This window comes from Ascaphus truei, chromosome 2 (genome assembly GCF_040206685.1).
Source record: "Ascaphus truei isolate aAscTru1 chromosome 2, aAscTru1.hap1, whole genome shotgun sequence".
Taxonomy (NCBI): Eukaryota; Metazoa; Chordata; class Amphibia; order Anura; family Ascaphidae; genus Ascaphus; species Ascaphus truei.
Window position 1 is genome coordinate 94326381 of NC_134484.1, and position 18822 is coordinate 94345202.

Here is an 18822-nt window from a genome sequence, read left to right on the forward strand (position 1 = left end):
AAGAGCACCATTTGTAGCTAAAATTTTGAGAATAAATGTCACCATATAGGCATTAGAGTGTCTGTCTCATTTTTCTTCATCTTTGTGCTGCTTTGCAGGCACTTAGACGGTATGCATCCTGGAAGATCTACATCTAATATCATGCGAGTGCCCCGTCTCTGGAATACATACATACATGTTTGTAAACCGCAATGATATTCGGGGAAATTCCATCGTTTTTCCATGATAACCTTCTTGAATCAAAAACAGGTGTTTTCTTAAATATCCAATAGGATTTAGATTAACCGATTCCATGTATTTTTAAACAAAATTAAATATGAATTAGACAATGAGTAATTAAGAGTTGGGGTAATGTTCAAAAGTGAACCCCTGGTTTTATCAGCTAAATGAATGGGGATAATTAGAACCAGGTGTTTAAATAATTTGATAGATCTTCAGGGGAATGTTTGGGAGGCCCCACCCTATATAAAGATCAGAAACTTTGAGTTTGGTCTTAGCCATACAGGTGTATGGAAACACATCATACCTGGATCAAAATAAATTTCTGAGGACCACAGAAAAAGCAGTCATTGATGCTCGTCTAGAATGGTTACATTACCATTTGTAAAGATTTGGGGCTCCACCAATCCCCTGTCAGACAGGGGAGAAAGTTCAAGACCACCGTCACTCTACTCAGGAGCAGTCATCCCAACAAAATATCTCCAACAACAGACTAGCAAATCATCCAGGAAGTCACAAAGAATCTTGATATACATGGGTTCCTAGGAATAGTATACAGCACTATATATTTGTACACATTATAAATGTTTTATGGATAATATAGGTTTGCAATTATAGGGAATGAAAGAAGAATTCCCTATAAGAGCAAAAATAACTACTGTGTAATATAATTATATAGGAATACATCGAACAAAAATAAATATTGCCACAATGTCAAGTCTAATCTTTTATTTATCCTCCGAGGACTGATTAAGTTCTTCAGGATCAAACATAAAAGGCTTATCATAGCCCATAAGGTGGCTATAGTCCTGAGGGTTTGCAAAAAGCATTGGATTTACAAGCATTGATTTGTTTTGGGCATAAAATGTTGTGAACATCTTGCTGACTCCTGGGATGTTAACGTCATTCTGACAGAATATAGTTCTTTTCTCAGCAAGAAAGACATTACAAGTAACCGCTGTATAAGTGTCCGTTTCTTCGTTATGATATAAGCGTAGCACATAGCCCCTTGTAATCAGATGCAGGATAACTGGTGTGATAAAGGTGAAGAAGCCAACAATGCCACTAAATGCGACCTTCAAAGCAAGGCTGTCCCCTCCAATCCCAGACTTGAGCATAACGTAGGGCAGCATGCAGAGGCTGAACATACTGGTAGAATAGGAGAAGAACTTCACACCTGCGTGGAGAGGAAAAATAAATAGATAATAATTGACTTATTACAACTATCACTCTATAGCAGGGGTGCTCAGCTGCAGCCCTCAAGTCCCCCTCTCTCTCCCCCCTCCCCCAACAGGTCAGGGTTACAGAATGTATGTATATCTTTATTTATATAGCACCATTAATGTACATGGCGCTTCACAGCAGTATTACAAATGACAATCATATAAAATAAATACAAATAAAGGGAAGAAGTGCTTCAGATATAAAAGTAACATTTAGGAAAAGTCCCTGCCCGAAGAGCTTACAATCTAATTGGCAAGTAGGCAGAGGCACGTACAGAGACAGTAGTAAAGTGTTCTGATAAGTGCATTGGCAAGGAGCCACGGTCGATATATGGAGGTGTATAGTATCAGCCATGGAGCTACACGTATGCTTCGTTAAGGAGGTGGGTTTAAAGATGGGCCTTAAAAGTGGAGAGGGTGTTGGTCGGATATTGAGGGGGAAGGGCATTCCAGAGGTGTGAGGCAGTCAGTGAGAAGGGTTTAAGACGGGAGAGTGCTTTAGACAAAAAAAGGGGCAGACAGAAGACATCCTTGAGCAGAACACAAGAATCAGGATTATGTATAGCGAGAAACTAAGGCCTGAGATGTAAGGAGGGGCAGAAGAGTGTAAAGCCTTAAAAAAGTGAGGAGGCGAATTGAGTTTGTGATACGGGATTTGATAGGAAGCCAGGAGAGGGATTTCAGCAGGGAAGACGCCGAGACAGATTTAGGAAAGAGTAGTGCTTTTCTGGCAGCAGCCTTTAGGATAGATTGTAAGGGAAACATGCGAGAGGCAGGAAGGTCAGACAGTAGTAGGTTATAGTAGTCGAGACGGGAGAGATTGAGGGTCTGTGTCAGTTTACACAGTCAAGCAACAGAGGAAATGGCATATCTTTGTAATATTGCAAATGTGATTAGGTCACCTAAAGAGAGCGAGTGTGTAAAGAGAAAAGGTAGAGGTCGAGAGAAATGGAGAATGTGAAGGAGAAGAGGGTGGGCCACAGTATCAAACGCTGCAGAGAGGTCGAGTATTGAGCAGAGTGTAATGACCTCCGTCTTTGGCAGCATGTAGGTCATTAGTTATTTTAGTGAGGGCTGTTTCAGTGGATAACCCAGCTTCAGCTCAGGTGGCTCAGTCAAAGACATCTGTGCTGAAGCAAGGTCTGATTGAGCCCCCTGTGCTGAAGCTGGAATATCATGAAACCCTGACCTGTTTGGAGGGCTTAAGGACTGGAGTTGAGCACCCCTGCTCTATACAACTATTAACACTGAAGGGATAGAAGAGTTATTGCATTTAGAACCCAGTAGAAGTGCACCTTCCATGTTAGAACTTTAGGAACAGATTGCTAGGAAAAGCTGTTAAATGAAAGGTGAGAAGGCACAGTAATGAGGCATGAATACTGGTATGGACTATATAGAAAACATTGTAATTGGGAGAAATTATACACTTGTAAAATCATTGTAATTAAATAAAGGACTAGTTACTACCATATCTGCAAAACATTAAAAAATATATATATATATATATATATATATATATATATATATATATATATATACAGTGCTCGACAAATAATGATAACCTGTCGCCCGTTGCGAGTGGATTTAGGCAGCTGGCGACCCGTGCTGCAGCTCAATGAAATCCCCTGCTCCTGCCAATTTTTTTTTTTTTTTTTTTTTTTTAAATAAATAAATAATCCCCCTCCCTGATTGGGTTAAAAAAAAGTTAAAAAAAATGGCGGCAAATCCTGTGGTCCCGGCGCGCGTGCACAGGGCAAGCAGAGTGTCCTGCCATTTGCGCTGCCTGTTCCCCCCAGCAACCCAGAATCACCCGCATCCCTCCCCCCCCCCACTTCCCACGTGGGACGGAGGGGGAAGCCCAAACCAAGCCCCGCGCGCAACCCAGCCCCCCCCCCTCCGCTCCCCAAGTGGGACGGAGGGGGAAGCCCAAAACAAGCGCGTGATCCAGCCCCCCCGCACCCTCCGCTCCCCACGTGGGACGGAGGGGGAAGCCCAAAACAAGTGCGCGATCCAGCCCCCCCGCACCCTCCGCTCCCCACGTGGGACGGAGGGGGAAGTGCCAACCCAGCTTCCCCTGTGCGCGCCTCCTGCGCCAGTCCGCCTCCTGCCCATGATCTCCCCCTAGTCACCTGCCCCCGATCCTCGCTTGCTGCCCGGGGGTGTCCGGGGAGTGTGCTGCGGCGTCGGCCGCTTCGGGGGGGGGGGGGGGGGGAACCTGGGGGGACCTGCTGCTGCTGCTGCTGAGGCCCACGCTGCGCTGTGTGTCCCATGTCTTGGAGAGGGCCCACTGCTGCCACGTGTGACCCGGTGAGTGTGTGAGTGACAGACTGAGTGTCTGTGAGTGTGTGAGTGTGCCTGTGTGTCTGTGAGTGTGCCTGTGTGCCTGTGAGTGTGCCTGTGTGTCTGTGAGTGTGCGTGTGCCTGTGTGTCTGTCAGTGTGCCTGTGTGTCTGTCAGTGTGCCTGTGTGTCTGTGAGTGTGCCTGTGTGTCTGTGAGTGTGCCTGTCAGTGTGCCTGTGTGTCTGTGAGTGTGCCTGTGTGTCTGTGAGTGTGCCTGTGTGTCTGTCAGTGTGCCTGTGTGTCTGTCAGTGTGCCTGTGTGTCTGTCAGTGTGCCTGTGTGTCTGTGAGTGTGCCTGTGTGTCTGTGAGTGTGCCTGTGTGTCAGTGTGTCTGTCTGTGTGCCTGTGTGTCTGTGAGTGTGCCTGTGTGCCTGTGTGTGTCTGTCAGTGTGCCTGTGTGTCTGTGAGTGTGCCTGTGTGCCTGTCTGTGTGTCTGTGTGTGTGTGTCTGTGTGTCTGTGTGTGCCTGTCTGTGTGTCTGTGTGTGTGCCTGTCTGTGTGCCTGTCTGTGTGTGTGTGTGTCTGTGTGTGTGAGTGAGTGTCTCTGAGTGTGTGTCTGTGAGTCTTCTGCGTGAGTGTCTGCGTGAGTGTGTCTCTGCGTGTCTGTGAGAGTGAGTGTGTGTCTGTGAGTGTCACCCTCTCCCTGTGTCACCCTCGCCCTCTCTCTGTCTTTGTCTCTCATTCTCTCTGTGTGTGTTCTGTGTCTCTCATTCTCTCTGTGTGTGTTCTGTGTCTCTCATTCTCTCTGTGTGTGTTCTGTGTCTCTCATTCTCTCTGTGTGTGTTCTGTGTCTCTCATTCTCTCTGTGTGTGTTCTGTGTCTCTCATTCTCTCTGTGTGTGTTCTGTGTCTCTCATTCTCTCTGTGTGTGTTCTGTGTCTCTCATTCTCTCTGTGTGTGTTCTGTGTCTCTCATTCTCTCTGTGTGTGTTCTGTGTCTCTCATTCTCTCTGTGTGTGTTCTGTGTCTCTCATTCTCTCTGTGTGTGTTCTGTGTCTCTCATTCTCTCTGTGTGTGTTCTGTGTCTCTCATTCTCTGTGTGTGTGTTCTGTGTCTCTCATTCTCTGTGTGTGTGTTCTGTGTCTCTCATTCTCTGTGTGTGTGTTCTGTGTCTCTCATTCTCTGTGTGTGTGTTCTGTGTCTCTCATTCTCTGTGTGTGTGTTCTGTGTCTCTCATTCTCTCTGTGTGTGTTCTGTGTGTCTCTCATTCTCTCTGTGTGTGTTCTGTGTGTCTCTCATTCTCTCTGTGTGTGTTCTGTGTGTCTCTCATTCTCTCTGTGTGTGTTCTGTGTGTCTCTCATTCTCTCTGTGTGTGTTCTGTGTGTCTCTCATTCTCTCTGTGTGTGTTCTGTGTGTCTCTCATTCTCTCTGTGTGTGTTCTGTGTGTCTCTCATTCTCTCTGTGTGTGTTCTGTGTGTCTCTCATTCTCTCTGTGTGTGTTCTGTGTGTCTCTCATTCTCTCTGTGTGTGTTCTGTGTGTCTCTCATTCTCTCTGTGTGTGTTCTGTGTGTCTCTCATTCTCTCTGTGTGTGTTCTGTGTGTCTCTCATTCTCTCTGTGTGTGTTCTGTGTGTCTCTCATTCTCTCTGTGTGTGTTCTGTGTGTCTCTCATTCTCTCTGTGTGTGTTCTGTGTGTCTCTCATTCTCTCTGTGTGTGTTCTGTGTGTCTCTCATTCTCTCTGTGTGTGTTCTGTGTGTCTCTCATTCTCTCTGTGTGTGTTCTGTGTGTCTCTCATTCTCTCTGTGTGTGTTCTGTGTGTCTCTCATTCTCTCTGTGTGTGTTCTGTGTGTCTCTCATTCTCTCTGTGTGTGTTCTGTGTGTCTCTCATTCTCTCTGTGTGTGTTCTGTGTGTCTCTCATTCTCTCTGTGTGTGTTCTGTGTGTCTCTCATTCTCTCTGTGTGTGTTCTGTGTGTCTCTCATTCTCTCTGTGTGTGTTCTGTGTGTCTCTCATTCTCTCTGTGTGTGTTCTGTGTGTCTCTCTCTTTTTCTGTGTGTGTTCTGTGTGTCTCTCTCTTTTTCTGTGTGTGTCTCTCTCTTTTTCTGTGTGTGTCTCTCTCTTTTTCTGTGTGTGTCTCTCTCTTTTTCTGTGTGTGTCTCTCTCTTTTTCTGTGTGTGTCTCTCTCTTTTTCTGTGTGTGTCTCTCTCTTTTTCTGTGTGTGTCTCTCTCTTTTTCTGTGTGTGTCTCTCTCTTTTTCTGTGTGTGTCTCTCTCTTTTTCTGTGTGTGTCTCTCTCTTTTTCTGTGTGTGTCTCTCTCTTTTTCTGTGTGTGTCTCTCTCTTTTTCTGTGTGTGTCTCTCTCTTTTTCTGTGTGTGTCTCTCTCTTTTTCTGTGTGTGTCTCTCTCTTTTTCTGTGTGTGTCTCTCTCTTTTTCTGTGTGTGTCTCTCTCTTTTTCTGTGTGTGTCTCTCTCTTTTTCTGTGTGTGTCTCTCTCTTTTTCTGTGTGTGTCTCTCTCTTTTTCTGTGTGTGTCTCTCTCTTTTTCTGTGTGTGTCTCTCTCTTTTTCTGTGTGTGTCTCTCTCTTTTTCTGTGTGTGTCTCTCTCTTTTTCTGTGTGTGTCTCTCTCTTTTTCTGTGTGTGTCTCTCTCTTTTTCTGTGTGTGTCTCTCTCTTTTTCTGTGTGTGTCTCTCTCTTTTTCTGTGTGTGTCTCTCTCTTTTTCTGTGTGTGTCTCTCTCTTTTTCTGTGTGTGTCTCTCTCTGTCTGTCTCTCTCTCTCTCCCACTCTCTCTCTGTCTCTCCCACTCTCTCTCTGTCTCTCCCACTCTCTCTCTGTCTCTCCCACTCTCTCTCTGTCTCTCCCACTCTCTCTCTGTCTCTCCCACTCTCTCTCTGTCTCTCCCACTCTCTCTCTGTCTCTCCCACTCTCTCTCTGTCTCTCCCACTCTCTCTCTGTCTCTCCCACTCTCTCTCTGTCTCTCCCACTCTCTCTCTGTCTCTCCCACTCTCTCTCTGTCTCTCCCACTCTCTCTCTGTCTCTCCCACTCTCTCTCTGTCTCTCCCACTCTCTCTCTGTCTCTCCCACTCTCTCTCTGTCTCTCCCACTCTCTCTCTGTCTCTCCCACTCTCTCTCTGTCTCTCCCACTCTCTCTCTGTCTCTCCCACTCTCTCTCTGTCTCTCCCACTCTCTCTCTGTCTCTCCCACTCTCTCTCTGTCTCTCCCACTCTCTCTCTGTCTCTCCCACTCTCTCTCTGTCTCTCCCACTCTCTCTCTGTCTCTCCCACTCTCTCTCTGTCTCTCCCACTCTCTCTCTGTCTCTCCCACTCTCTCTCTGTCTCTCCCACTCTCTCTCTGTCTCTCCCACTCTCTCTCTGTCTCTCCCACTCTCTCTCTGTCTCTCCCACTCTCTCTCTGTCTCTCCCACTCTCTCTCTGTCTCTCCCACTCTCTCTCTGTCTCTCCCACTCTCTCTCTGTCTCTCCCACTCTCTCTCTGTCTCTCCCACTCTCTCTCTGTCTCTCCCACTCTCTCTCTGTCTCTCCCACTCTCTCTCTGTCTCTCCCACTCTCTCTCTGTCTCTCCCACTCTCTCTCTGTCTCTCCCACTCTCTCTCTGTCTCTCCCACTCTCTCTCTGTCTCTCCCACTCTCTCTCTGTCTCTCCCACTCTCTCTCTGTCTCTCCCACTCTCTCTCTGTCTCTCCCACTCTCTCTCTGTCTCTCCCACTCTCTCTCTGTCTCTCCCACTCTCTCTCTGTCTCTCCCACTCTCTCTCTGTCTCTCCCACTCTCTCTCTGTCTCTCCCACTCTCTCTCTGTCTCTCCCACTCTCTCTCTGTCTCTCCCACTCTCTCTCTCTCTCTCCCACTCTCTCTCTCTCTCTCCCACTCTCTCTCTCTCTCTCCCACTCTCTCTCTCTCTCTCTCCCACTCTCTCTCTCTCTCCCACTCTCTCTCTCTCTCTCCCACTCTCTCTCTCTCTCTCCCACTCTCTCTCTCTCTCTCTCCCACTCTCTCTCTCTCTCTCCCACTCTCTCTCTCTCTCTCCCACTCTCTCTCTCTCTCTCCCACTCTCTCTCTCTCTCTCCCACTCTCTCTCTCTCTCTCCCACTCTCTCTCTCTCTCTCTCCCACTCTCTCTCTCTCTCTCTCCCACTCTCTCTCTCTCTCTCTCCCACTCTCTCTCTCTCTCTCTCCCACTCTCTCTCTCTCTCTCTCCCACTCTCTCTCTCTCTCTCTCTCCCACTCTCTCTCTCTCTCTCCCACTCTCTCTCTCTCTCTCCCACTCTCTCTCTCTCTCTCCCACTCTCTCTCTCTCTCTCCCACTCTCTCTCTCTCTCTCCCACTCTCTCTCTCTCTCTCCCACTCTCTCTCTCTCTCTCCCACTCTCTCTCTCTCTCTCCCACTCTCTCTCTCTCTCTCCCACTCTCTCTCTCTCTCTCCCACTCTCTCTCTCTCTCTCCCACTCTCTCTCTCTCTCCCACTCTCTCTCTCTCCCACTCTCTCTCTCTCCCACTCTCTCTCTCTCCCACTCTCTCTCTCTCCCACTCTCTCTCTCTCCCACTCTCTCTCTCCCCCACACACTCTCGCTCTCTCCCCCACACACTCTCACACTATGGATCTGGATATCTTAACTGCCCTATACTACACTGAAATAACCTATACTGCTTACTTCCAGATCTGACTCAAGCTTCACACGGAAGACATCGAACCCCCCCTAACCCAGAAGACAGGTAACGAACACCTCCCCTCCAATGTATAACATTGCGGGAATGAGGGTACCTGGACTTTGAGGGTCTGCGGATCAGGTAAGATCCCAGACGGGATTGCTGCTTTAAATATTGTGAAGCGGGGGCATCCAGACACTAGTTAAGGGGTGCAGGAAACTAGTCATCCACATCTGGCTTTTTTTTTCTAGATTTGACATTTATACACACACACACACACACACACACACACCAAGGACTAATTGTAGTATAATGTAATACAATAAATAAACTAATATCAAAAACGAATGTTCTTACTAGGAATTTATTCAATTTATTTAATTTATGGCTTTTTTTAAAATGCGTGGCTGGGGGCGGGACTAGAGGCGGGGTTGGGGGCGGGACTAGGGGCGGGACTAGGTGGCGAGTAGATTTTTTGGTTCGGCGAGTAGATTTTTGGGTGATTTGTCAAGCACTGTATATATATATATATATATATATATATATATATATATATATATATATATATATATATATATATATATATATATATATATATATATATATATATATATATCACGTTATTAAATTAAAAAATATATATATATTTTTGGAGTTTTATGAGTATAACTGTTTCCAAACGGATACCATCTGCTTGTGGAAATTCAATCATTCATTTGGCAACTTTATTCTAGAAAAATCACAACTCAATAAAAACCCAAGTTCTTGAATAATAGCATGTTACCCTAAACCAAATTTAAATTCGTGCTTTTATGTATTATTGAGAGATTTAAAAATCAATAACATTTAGTTCACCATTTTCACAAGAGCTAATTAGGACATTCAGCTTTCCGGTTACATCTTTCCATCTAAATCTGAGCATCCCATATTTTTACACAGAATTAGACACAGGTAAGACCATCGGTAGACAAATCTAGCAATACACTCTGCTTTAGATAACGGGACACTGACCGTAGATACATCTCACTATATCCATAAAGATAACTTAAATAAAGCTAAAAATAATGTTCTCAAATTGACATTTATACATATTCTGATATTTTAAGCAGACATCTTTAACTGGAATATTACATGCGTGTCACACTTTCCAAGGGCAAGTCGTTCACATGTAATCCAAAAGCGCTGACGGTTGACAGCATTAGAAACAGCTTTTAAATCCTTTAATAGGTCAATGCGGTGTCCACAAGCTCGCTCTCTCTATTTAATATCACAATTCCATTAATATTTCTATCGTTTTAAATAGATATTGATCATTTCTGCAGTCAAAATGAGAAGTTATGGTGATAATTGGCCAAACCGGTCATATTACACACAAGATTGTAATTACTGCCCAATTTTGAACATTACATTTCAGAGGTATACAATGATTTATAGAAATTGGAAACAGAGCTTGAGATTTCAGGATTACTAGTACATTTTCCTGTCAACATTTAATAGAGACATACACTTCTGCTTATTTATTTTCTTTGAAGAAAATGAGGGGAAGCTGGGGTTTCAACAGCCTCTGCCCACCTTGCTCTTTGATCTCACAAATGCCCCTTTAGCCTTATGCATGTGAAACAGACGTGGCATTTTGTAACCCAACTAGTATTTTCTCTTCTACTGGTAATGATGAACATTAATATAAACAAGTTTAATTTGGTTAAATATGCTTTCATGATTTTCACGCCTTTTTAAAGCTACATTTAAAATACTTAATGGAGAAAGAACTTCAAATTTGATTAACTCCCATATAGATGTGTGAGACAGCAGCATTGTTATTTACAGTATTGCCAATAAGTTTATCAATAGAAAAAAAAAAAAAAAATCATCATCTATGAGGGAGTTGGTACATTTCCAATAATCTGGGTTTTTCTTTAAGGGGGCAGGGGAAAGAGGAGAACGTGGGAGGGGTCAGAGAAGGTGGGAAGAGTGGAGGGTTTGGAAAAGTGATGAGGCCGTGACGGATGATGGGGAAAGGAAATGAAGGAAGGGACCGGAGAAGAAATTAGAAGGATCTTCAGGATGGCAAAGAGAATCAGAAGGTGCTGAGAGACAATAGGAGGTGGAAGGCAATGAGACAAGGGCAATGAGTGAAGGGTATGTAAATATGTAAGCATGTGTATGTATACACAAGTGCATAGTGGGTGTATAAGTGTGTGCTTATTTGTGTAAATGCATGTACATGTATAAGTGTATATAGGTGTGATTGTATCAGTATGTGTATATTTGTATAAGTATTTACATGTGTTAAGTGTATTGTGATATATATATATATATATATATTACATATACATCAACCACCCTTTCCCCCCCCCAAAAAAAGGTGATACATTGCTCCATTAGTAAACGATTTAAAAATATCGACTCCACTAAAAGTATACAATGGAAACACATAGTAGAAATCACACACTGATGGTTCAGGGGGTGAAGGTAAGTCACAATGAAAAGTTCCTCTATTTAGGGTATCAAACGCTATGCAAGCAGGAGTGACTTCTGTCTCAGCAACTGTAGGGATTCTCTCACCAACATAAACTTTATCACATGGACATGCTAGGGCACAGATGACACCTTGTGTCACATTTTATAAAACTGTTAATTGTGTATTCTCCACCATTGAATGTGTATGCAATGGTCACACTTTGAGAGATACAAGGAATGTGTCTAGCCCGAGGCACTAATCCAGGTACCATGTATCACAATGAGGTCTGACTCATGTTCCTCTGCTTTTATGTTTTAGAGTTTACCATTTTTTGTATGACATGAATAAAGATGATACTCTGGAGATTCATTTTTTTTTTATTGGGAGTGCTCACTTCAATCCATAGACAGAATAATTAACAGATGGGTTAGTACTATATTGGGTAATACTACTAGACCCCAATGGTATTAATAAGAATATACATTTTAAGCTGTTCCTAAAGGTTTCTGTGGTATTAGTTATATTGAACATACACTTGTGTTTCTAGAATACATTTTTATATTAATTCATGGTTTGTTTTTTTAAATATGAGATTATGTAGTGATTGTAAAAACAATAGAAACTTGTTAGTCAATGATATATTATAACATTGAGGTATGTCACTTTAAGAGATAAGTACCGTCATGTGAAAAAGAAAGTACACCCTCTTTGAATTCCATTGTTTTACATATCAGGACATAATAACAATCTGTTCCTTAGCAGGTCTTTAAATTAGGTAAATACAACCTCAGATGAACAACAATACATGACATATTACACTGTGTCATGATTTATTTAACAAAAATAAAGCCAAAATGGGGAAGCTATGTGTGAACAACTAAGTACATCCTTAATGCTTCCATAGGAATTCAGACGTTAAAGTAGCAGACAGGTGCTGCTAATCAAATGCCCTTGATTAATTGATCATCAGCAAGTATGACCACCACTATAAAAGCTGAAGTTTTAGCAGTTTGCTGCTCTGGAGCATTCAGGTGTGTGTTAACACATTGCCAAGGAGGAAAGACATCAGCAATGATCTTAGAAAAGCAAATGTTGCTGCCCATCAATCTGGGAAGGGTTATAAGGCCATTTCCAAACAATTTAAAGTCCATCATTCTACAGTGAGAAAGATTATTCAAATGTGGAAAACATTCAAGACAGTTGCCAATCTTCCCAGGAGTGGATGTCCCAGCAAATTCACCCCAAGGTCAGACCGTGCAATGCTCAGAGAAATTGCAAAAAAACCCAAGAGTTACATCTCAGACTCTACAGGCCTCAGTTAGCATGTTAAGTGTTAAAGTTCATGACAGTACAATTAGAAAAAGACTGAACAAGTATGGTTTGTTTGGAAGGGTTGCCAGGAGAAAGCCTCTTCTCTCTAAAAAGAACATAGTACCACGGCTTAGGTTTGCAAAATTGCATCTGAACAAACCACAAGAATTCTGGAACAATGTCCTTTGGACAGACGAGAACAAAGTGGAGATGTTTGGCCATAATGCACAGCGCCACGTTTGGCGAAAACCAAACACAGCATATCAGCACAAACACCTCATACCAACTGTCAAGCACGGTGGTGGAGAGGTGATGATTTGGGCTTGTTTTGCAGCCACAGGACCTGGGAACCTTGCAGTCATTGAGTCGACCATGAACTCCACTGTATACCAACGTATTCTAGAGTCAAATGTGAGGCTATCTGTCCAACAGCTAAAGCTTGGCCGAAATTGGGTCATGCAACAAAATAATGATCCCAAGCACACCAGCAAATCTACAACAGAATGGCTGAAAAAGAAAAGAATCAATGTGTTGCAATGGCCCAGTCACAGTCCAGACCTCAACCCGATTGAAATGCTGTGGCGGGACCTCAAGAGAGCCGTGCATAAACAAATGCCCGCAAACCTCAATGAACTGAAGCAACATTGTAAAGAAGAGTGGGCCAAAATTCTTCCACAACGATATGAGAGACTGATAAAGTCATACAGAAAACAATTACTTCAAGTTATTGCTGCTAAAGGTGGTTCTATAAGCTATTGAATCATAAGGTACACTTAGTTTTTCACACATGGTTTCTCCATTTTGGCTTTAATTTTGTTAAATAAATCATGACAGTGTAATATGTCATGTGTTGTTGTTCATCTGAGGTTGTATTCACCCAGTTTTAAGACCTGCTAAGATTATTGTTATGTCCTGATATGTAAAACCAAGGAATTCAAAGAGGATGTACTTTCTTTTTCACATGACTGTATATATTGTAGATTCTAGTGGACGCATGTGCAATCTCAAAGAACAAGCTTATAGAGCAGGGGTGGGCAACTCCTCAAGTGCCACCAAAGGCTAGGTTTTAAAGGGGGGGGGGGGCAATCATTTTTATTGAGTCACCCGAGCTGAAGCAGGGTGTCACGGGAGACCAGGACTTTTAAAACTTTTGTACCTTTCTGGAATCATTCACTAGGCAAAACAAGGTAGTGAATAAAATGAGGTTTATTCGGGTAAACCCGTGTACATACAAATGAAATACAAAATACAGACGAAACACACACTTACTGGGGATCAGAGGGTGAAAATTAGCCTCAAATAGGTGCTTGGTGTCTGCTTCAGCAAAGACTTACCCTGTCCGCTTAACGTCCAGGAACACACGGTATTCTGTTCCTGGAGCAAGTAACATTGTTCCAGAGAACTAGTCCTCAGCTAGGCTATGCTTCCCTGGCACCTCAATGCCTAATGCAAGCAAAACACCTGGGAAAGCCTGCCGGCGCTTCACTGGACCAAGTCCCAAGATTGCATATTAGTCTGAGACAGAGAGAGAGTGCTCTCTGATTGGGAAGTCCCTTACATAGTCTTCAGTGTCCTATTTATAATATGGAACAGGGACAAGCGGCCGAGCGCGGGAACTTTTCCCACCAGCCAATTGAACGGGGGCTCATCAGCTTGCTGATGTCAGAGGAGGCATGCCAAGCCAGCTTGAAAAACCGGGCGAGTGGGCAATATGAATTAGCCAATGGGAAATGCGCCTACAAGCAGCATCTTCCCCCAGCTAACCCATTGCCGGCTCCACCAGGTGTGGCAGTCACAAAGGGGCCCCTGCGCGGCGCCCCCTGTTCTCTGGAACTGGCACTTAGCCTTTCTCTGCTCACCAAACGGTTCTCTCACCTCTGGACATCCTATCTCCTTTGAACTTCAATGTCTATACAGACATCCTGGCCCAGGCTGACTGCATAGACATTTATACATACAGTATAAAAAATACTTTAATAAAGTATAGACCTTGGGGAACCTTATACCTGTGAGGGAAATGGGTCTGGGATACCTGGGCTCGAAAACCAGGATTCTAGGGGACACTGGAGAGCCCCGGTGTAATTCACCTCACAGACCCACAAATCATGCCTGCACGTCAGGGAGAATTACAGGACCTCCGGCAACTTTGTCCCTCGAACTCCGTTATTGTTTGCGCAGAGTTCGCACTGTTTGTATAGTTTGTTTAAGTATATGTGTATGGTGCGATTCTGCGATTGTCACCGTACTGATTCATATGAGATATGTAACACCCCAAATTATATCTATATGAATATATAAAGCTTGTTATAATTCATTACCACTGTGTTGTATTTAGTCACTACAGTCTCACACAACATGTACCACACACTATAAGTCTTAAACAGTAACCCATAGGACTCAGGCTCCCACCCCAGTGATAGGCCATTTAATCTAAGGTAAAATAAAGAGGGGTTACGGAGCCATTTCCTCACAGGGATCCCAACTATACCCGGCATCCCTAGCTTACATTCCTGCAGGGGACCGTAAAATGGGAACAGAACAGAAATATAGGTAAATACATCAAGGCGCACAACTAGACCCAAGAGCGGACCCAAGGACTTCAGTCCTTGCTATAAGGTTTTAGGGGCAGCCAGCCAGGCGTGACCTTTATTAATGAATGCCGGCTACCCCTTACCGTCACACAGGGATATTCTTAACCTTGCCTGTTGTGGCTCAAAGACTGGAGTTGCCCACCCCTAGTATAGAGTTTGAAACACACAGGCAGTTTGAGTAGACATGTCTTTAGCGTCCACTACCTATATTTGGTGTACTGAATGGGAGACATTTGATCAGTTTGTTTGGAGCTATATAACAGACGCTCCCTTGATTGCAAGCAAGCAAGCACAGTGCACACGTGGGACGAAATCTGAGGAGAAGTGATCGGCATTCGGAAGCTCAACTTGTTGGTGTGAGAGTCTCCCGGGAGAGAACCGCAATATCATCTACAGACCTCTGTATGGGAAACCAGCAACCCCTTACCGAGAGGAACCCTGCAGTGACAGATGGAAGCCACTCCTGCTTACATGCAGGTTGATACCCCGAGTAGAGGTACATTTCATTGCAACTTACCTTCACCCTTGTACCATCAGTGATTATTTCCATATGAGTTTGTATATCACAAGTGCATAAATGCTATAGATCAAAAAGGTATTTTTGTATATCAAATTATGAATTAATTAAAAAAGAAAAAACAAACAAGATAAACAATAGAGCCAGCTCCTGCATACAAAAAAACAAATGGACTGACATACCAATAGCACTGAAGCGCTGGCATGTTTCGGGGGAACCAACCCCATCATCAAATGCCACAGGTGAAACATCATGACAGCATCGTACTGCTATTGATATCATGTCACAGTCTATTTGTTAATTGTTTTTGTATATATGATCTTGCTCTATTGATTTATTTATATATTTTTGTATGAATTAATATTTTGATTAAAAAAAATACTTTGACATCAGAGCGTTCTCTTTCTTCTAGGTGTGATGTTTTTGGGGTGGCTAGACTGTTCTCTACCTTTAATGCTGACACCTCTATAAAAATGTATATATTTTTATATTGCTATTGATCATTAAATTGTTTTTTGTGAATTTTTCCCCTCTTTAGATTGTGATTGAGATAGATAGAGAGATTTGGACATTAATAACATACCAATCACTGCCCTGGCCATATTCCCAGTATAAACCAATCTTCCATCTTTGGGGTTTGAAGGAACAGATGAAGTGCTAGCGCAGCGAATAGACGTCACACAGGGGAGAAGGCCCTGGGGAAGAAAAAGACATTCATGTTAACCCAGTTAAGTTCCTTAAGTGCCAAATAGGCAGCTGTGCAAAACTTTAGTATCACACATAAAACACCAAACATTTATAGACAGATGACTAAAGCCTGAAATATTTTCAACAGGCAAATGTATTGCACAGTGTTAGAGTAGCTTCACCCTAAAAAATAAAATAAAAAAACACCACACACTACCCATTTATTTCAAGATATCAAAAGGGGGAGAACAATCCAGCCTTTCCTCAGGGACTTCCTTTGTACCCTTCCTTTATCACTTTCACCACTGCATTAAATAAACACAAATATATTGCACTTTGTGAAATAAAACTTGATGCATCAACAAAATGTGTGTGATACAAATATCTAACGGAACAGGAAGACACATTTCTGAGCCCTGCTGTGGCTGTTTACGTGTGAGAGCCACCAATGCTAGGGCTGGCTTCGTCTGTCCTGAGTGTGGCTCATCCCTGCTGCCTGCTCTTCCCAGTGTGTGCGGGTTTGATAAGCAGCAGAGCTACAGCAGCTTCACAGGGGACCACAGCACAAAGGTCTCTGGAGAATCCTTTATCTTTTTGTTGGCTCATTCAGCATTTCCAAAAGGCCAGTTATTTCACCAATCCATCAACTGGAAGATGAAATTAAATACTCTGTACCAGGACATGCTTGAAAACGAGAGGTAACCGTCAATGTATTATTTCCTGCTAAAACATTTTATAAATAAAATAAAGTTTAACTTCTTTGGTTTCACGTGCATGCCAGGAGTTTATTTGCAATGTATTGGTAGCCCCTCTGGCAAAGAGGTTAAGTTGTTGTGATTTTTACCAGTGACTCTCAGGAGCTTTCTATAGTAGGTGCGGGCGAACGCGCTTGCACGTGACGCACACTGTGTGTATGGTGGTCCGTGCTGCCGGGGGTGACAAGTTGTGTGTGTAATTTATTATATATTTTTAAAATAAAATAAAAATTTTTTTAAAAAGGACACGTTGGGCTAAAGAATAAAATATATTTATTAACATTGTGTGCGCACACACACTTTTTGAGTCTTCCCCGCTATCGCCCGGCGCCATGCTCACTGCCGCGCGCGGCCCCAGCATACAATGGATGGCTAACCACAGCCAATTATAACTGCCGCACGGACGCAGCAAGAGCGCCCACTGTATTATGGGGCTTAGGGGCTTAAACAGCCAATCACAGTACGACTCGATGGGAGTTTGTACGATATATAATAAGCCCCTAAAGTAAGACACTATTCCAACAACCCCCTTACATTTAACCTTATAAAAACTACCAAGGTCAAGTGCCCACAGACATCAATAACATCTGAAGAACAAAAAAAAAGTGTTTACATTTGCATACGTTATGGCTTCTGAGCCTTGGAAAGGATTGTCAGTGACAGGTAAAAAAGTGACCTCACCAATTGGAGAGAGGTGACTTCTGTCAGGGAGAAAGCAGAAAGAAAACATTGGATCGCTTTGATAATCTCGGCTACATGAGAATGAATAAATCCTCATCAAACCTGTGCACATCAGTGAGACTCCATGGAATTAGCAGATCTGTCACCGATCTTTTGTTTTACTTTTCCCGCCTGAGATCAATGAGGTAGTGGTCAATGACACGAGGCTGGGGCCATGGTGCCGCAGACGCCGATCATACTGCCTTAAGGCAGTGATCGCGTCAATGCGGCAGGCGGAAGCAGGAGGGGGTGCACGTTTCGCAAGAAATCAGTTGAAACTGATTTCTTGGTGCGACAGGCCGGTAACGTGAGCGGTTCGCCCAATGAGGGCGAACCAGCTCCGTGACGCCCCTAGGCACGCCCCCACGGCGCATCTCCACTGGCCACAAAAGGCACCAGCTTCACGCGGGTGACGTCACGGCCGCGCACACTTCCACGCAGGCACTATGGCCCCAGCCTAAAAATCAGTACTTTTTTTTAATGAAAATACAATGGTTTTGTCTCAATCCCTCATATCTCCCTGGTTTGGAGGTTAATATCTCTGCCTCCACATCCTGAGCATGTTGGGTTGGTTTCCCCCTCCCCCACCAGCCCCTTACACCCCAATACACAGCTTCCTCCTGCAGCAGCGACCAACCCAAACCTACAGCACCTGAGAGGGGGCCACGTGAATCCTCCGCGCGCAGCCTCCTGCCGCCTGAAACGTCAGCCTCCCCAGGGGTACGTCACTCGCTGCATAGAGGCGCGCGCTGGTCCGGCAGATGAGAGCGGGGAGCACGGCCGCCCGCGTGCAGGGAGGGCCGGCAGAACCGCGGCACATGGCACGCAGTGCATTTGCCCACTTGACGTTGCCGCCCAGAGCTGGGAAACGGCAGTTTGCCGCAGCAATGCGCAGCATCTCAGCCCGTGTGTAAACTCCCGGATCACTGCATCGGCCTGCGCGAGGGAAACTTCGCTGCAGATGTCACCTTCCACCGTTGTCCGCTTCAGTCGTCACTGATTGGACGGCTGCGTTTGTACGAGCCAATAACCACGCGGACAGAGAGGACTGTGCATTGTGTAATCTTTCCGTGTGAGGACGGCGATCCGGGAATATCGGTTCCTACCTCAATGCACCTGGATCAAATCAATGCATTACCAGGAAAATGCATTGGTTTATATGGAGAGAAGGAGTCTTTATTTGTATTCATGTACAATACACTTGCAGCTGTTTCTTGGTTTAGCAAGATGTAGTTGTACGTTCTCATTAAAGTTGCTCAGTGTATTATTGTATCATAAACACTTGGGGATTCTGTTTTTCCGTGTTAATTTATTTGTTAAATCAGTATTTATTTTAGTTCATCGGTGTTTTAATTTAATTTATTTTTTAAATAAGTGTTTATAAATGTTCACAATAAAGATTATCG

The 18822-nt window shown here is 44.1% G+C and overlaps 1 protein-coding gene across 1 annotated transcript; it reads right to left on the reverse strand.

The window, feature by feature from the left end:
• Positions 1-933: 933 nt before the first annotated feature.
• On the reverse strand, positions 934-18439 carry TMEM70 (transmembrane protein 70). Its single transcript, XM_075583249.1, has 3 exons — positions 18069-18439; positions 15838-15949; positions 934-1396 (listed from the first exon to the last, which is right to left on the reverse strand). The coding sequence occupies exons 1-3, from the start codon at positions 18312-18314 to the stop codon at positions 948-950; spliced, it is 807 nt and encodes a 268-aa protein (XP_075439364.1). The 5' UTR covers positions 18315-18439; the 3' UTR covers positions 934-947.
• Positions 18440-18822: the final 383 nt, after the last annotated feature.